General features: G+C 63.4%; 1 protein-coding gene across 1 annotated transcript; it reads right to left on the reverse strand.

Annotated features, from left to right (window-relative positions):
• Positions 1-215: 215 nt before the first annotated feature.
• Positions 216-746, reverse strand: LOC136507460 (uncharacterized). The gene has a single exon (XM_066502175.1). It carries the CDS (start codon positions 744-746, stop codon positions 216-218), a length of 531 nt encoding a protein of 176 aa, XP_066358272.1.
• Between the last annotated feature and the right edge of the window lie 458 nt (positions 747-1,204).

The raw sequence follows: 1,204 nt of genomic DNA on the forward strand, positions 1-1,204 counted from the left end.
TGGCCATGCAGCCCGAGCCCGTCGGCCCAGCCCGAGGCCCGTTTTTTTGGCCCGGTCCAAGCACGGCCCGGCACGGAGGCTAGCGGGCCCGGGCTGGCCCGGCCCGGAGTAGCAGGCCGTGCCTGGGCCTTACCCCAAGCACATGGGCCAGCACGGCACGGCCCGCGAGCAGCATCGGCCATCAACGTCGCCTCCCCCTCTCCTCTCCCAGGCGTCTATACCCTCTCCCTCTCTACGGCACGCTTGGCACCGCGCGGCCGCGCCTCGCCCTTCTCCGCTCCGCTCCTCGCCCTCGCGACCTCCCTCTCTGCTCCGCTCGGCCACGCACCGCACCCCTCCTCCCTCCTCGTGACCGCCCTCCCCCACCCTCTTCCTCCCCTCTCCCTCAGATCCGGCGAGCAGCCAGCGACGGTGGCACCCTCTTCCTCAAATCCGGCGAGCCAACGACGGTGGCGCCCTCCCCCACCCTCTCCCTCAGATCCGGCGAGCTGAAGGCGGCCCAGGCGGTGGCATCTGCTGCGGCCGCGCTCACCGGTGGCGGATCTAGGGTTCAAGCGCACGCAATCGTCTTCCTCCCGCGCGGCCCCACCTCCAGGGCGAGCGCGCCGGCCGCGGCGGCCGCCTCTCGTGGCGCCCTGCCTCCTGCTCTCCCCTTCCCTCTCTCGTGGGCCTCGGGCTAGCACGGCCTGTGAAAATGGTCGTGCCTCGCGGGCCGACCCAGCACGGAAATCGGCCCATAGGGCCATGCCTGGGCCAGAGGGCAGGTCCGTGGCCCGGTGAGGCACGACGTGCCGTGTCGGCCTGTTGGCTATCGGGCCCATGCTATGCCGGGCCGGGCCGGCCTGTTGGCCATATATAGATCATGCGAAGTCGAGGCTAGGTGACGACACTTGTGGGCGAGATCGTGGTGGATAGCAAGATCTCGGCAATGAAGAGGCGGCGACGGCGCTCACGGCCGAGATCATGATAAGCAAGATTTCCTTGTACTGCGTGGCAATTTTGGGAAGCCTATAATAAAAAGGGTAAATTTGCAAAGTCCGTTGTTGAGAAGGGTAAATATTTATTTTTCTAGTTTTTTTTCTGATCGTGCCAAGACATGTTTTTCATTAAGTAGAAGTAGAGTTTAACCCTACAAGCTTGACGGTAATTGATGATTACCAAGCTAAACACCCTTGAAATCACTCGGTTGTGATTACAAATAAAC

This window comes from Miscanthus floridulus, chromosome 15 (assembly GCF_019320115.1).
Source record: "Miscanthus floridulus cultivar M001 chromosome 15, ASM1932011v1, whole genome shotgun sequence".
NCBI classification, from domain to species: Eukaryota; Viridiplantae; Streptophyta; class Magnoliopsida; order Poales; family Poaceae; genus Miscanthus; species Miscanthus floridulus.

Bases quoted from the DNA above. Each gene is read 5' to 3' on its own strand.
- LOC136507460 (XM_066502175.1), bottom strand. From the start codon at position 746: ATGGCCCTATGGGCCGATTTCCGTGCTGGGTCGGCCCGCGAGGCACGA.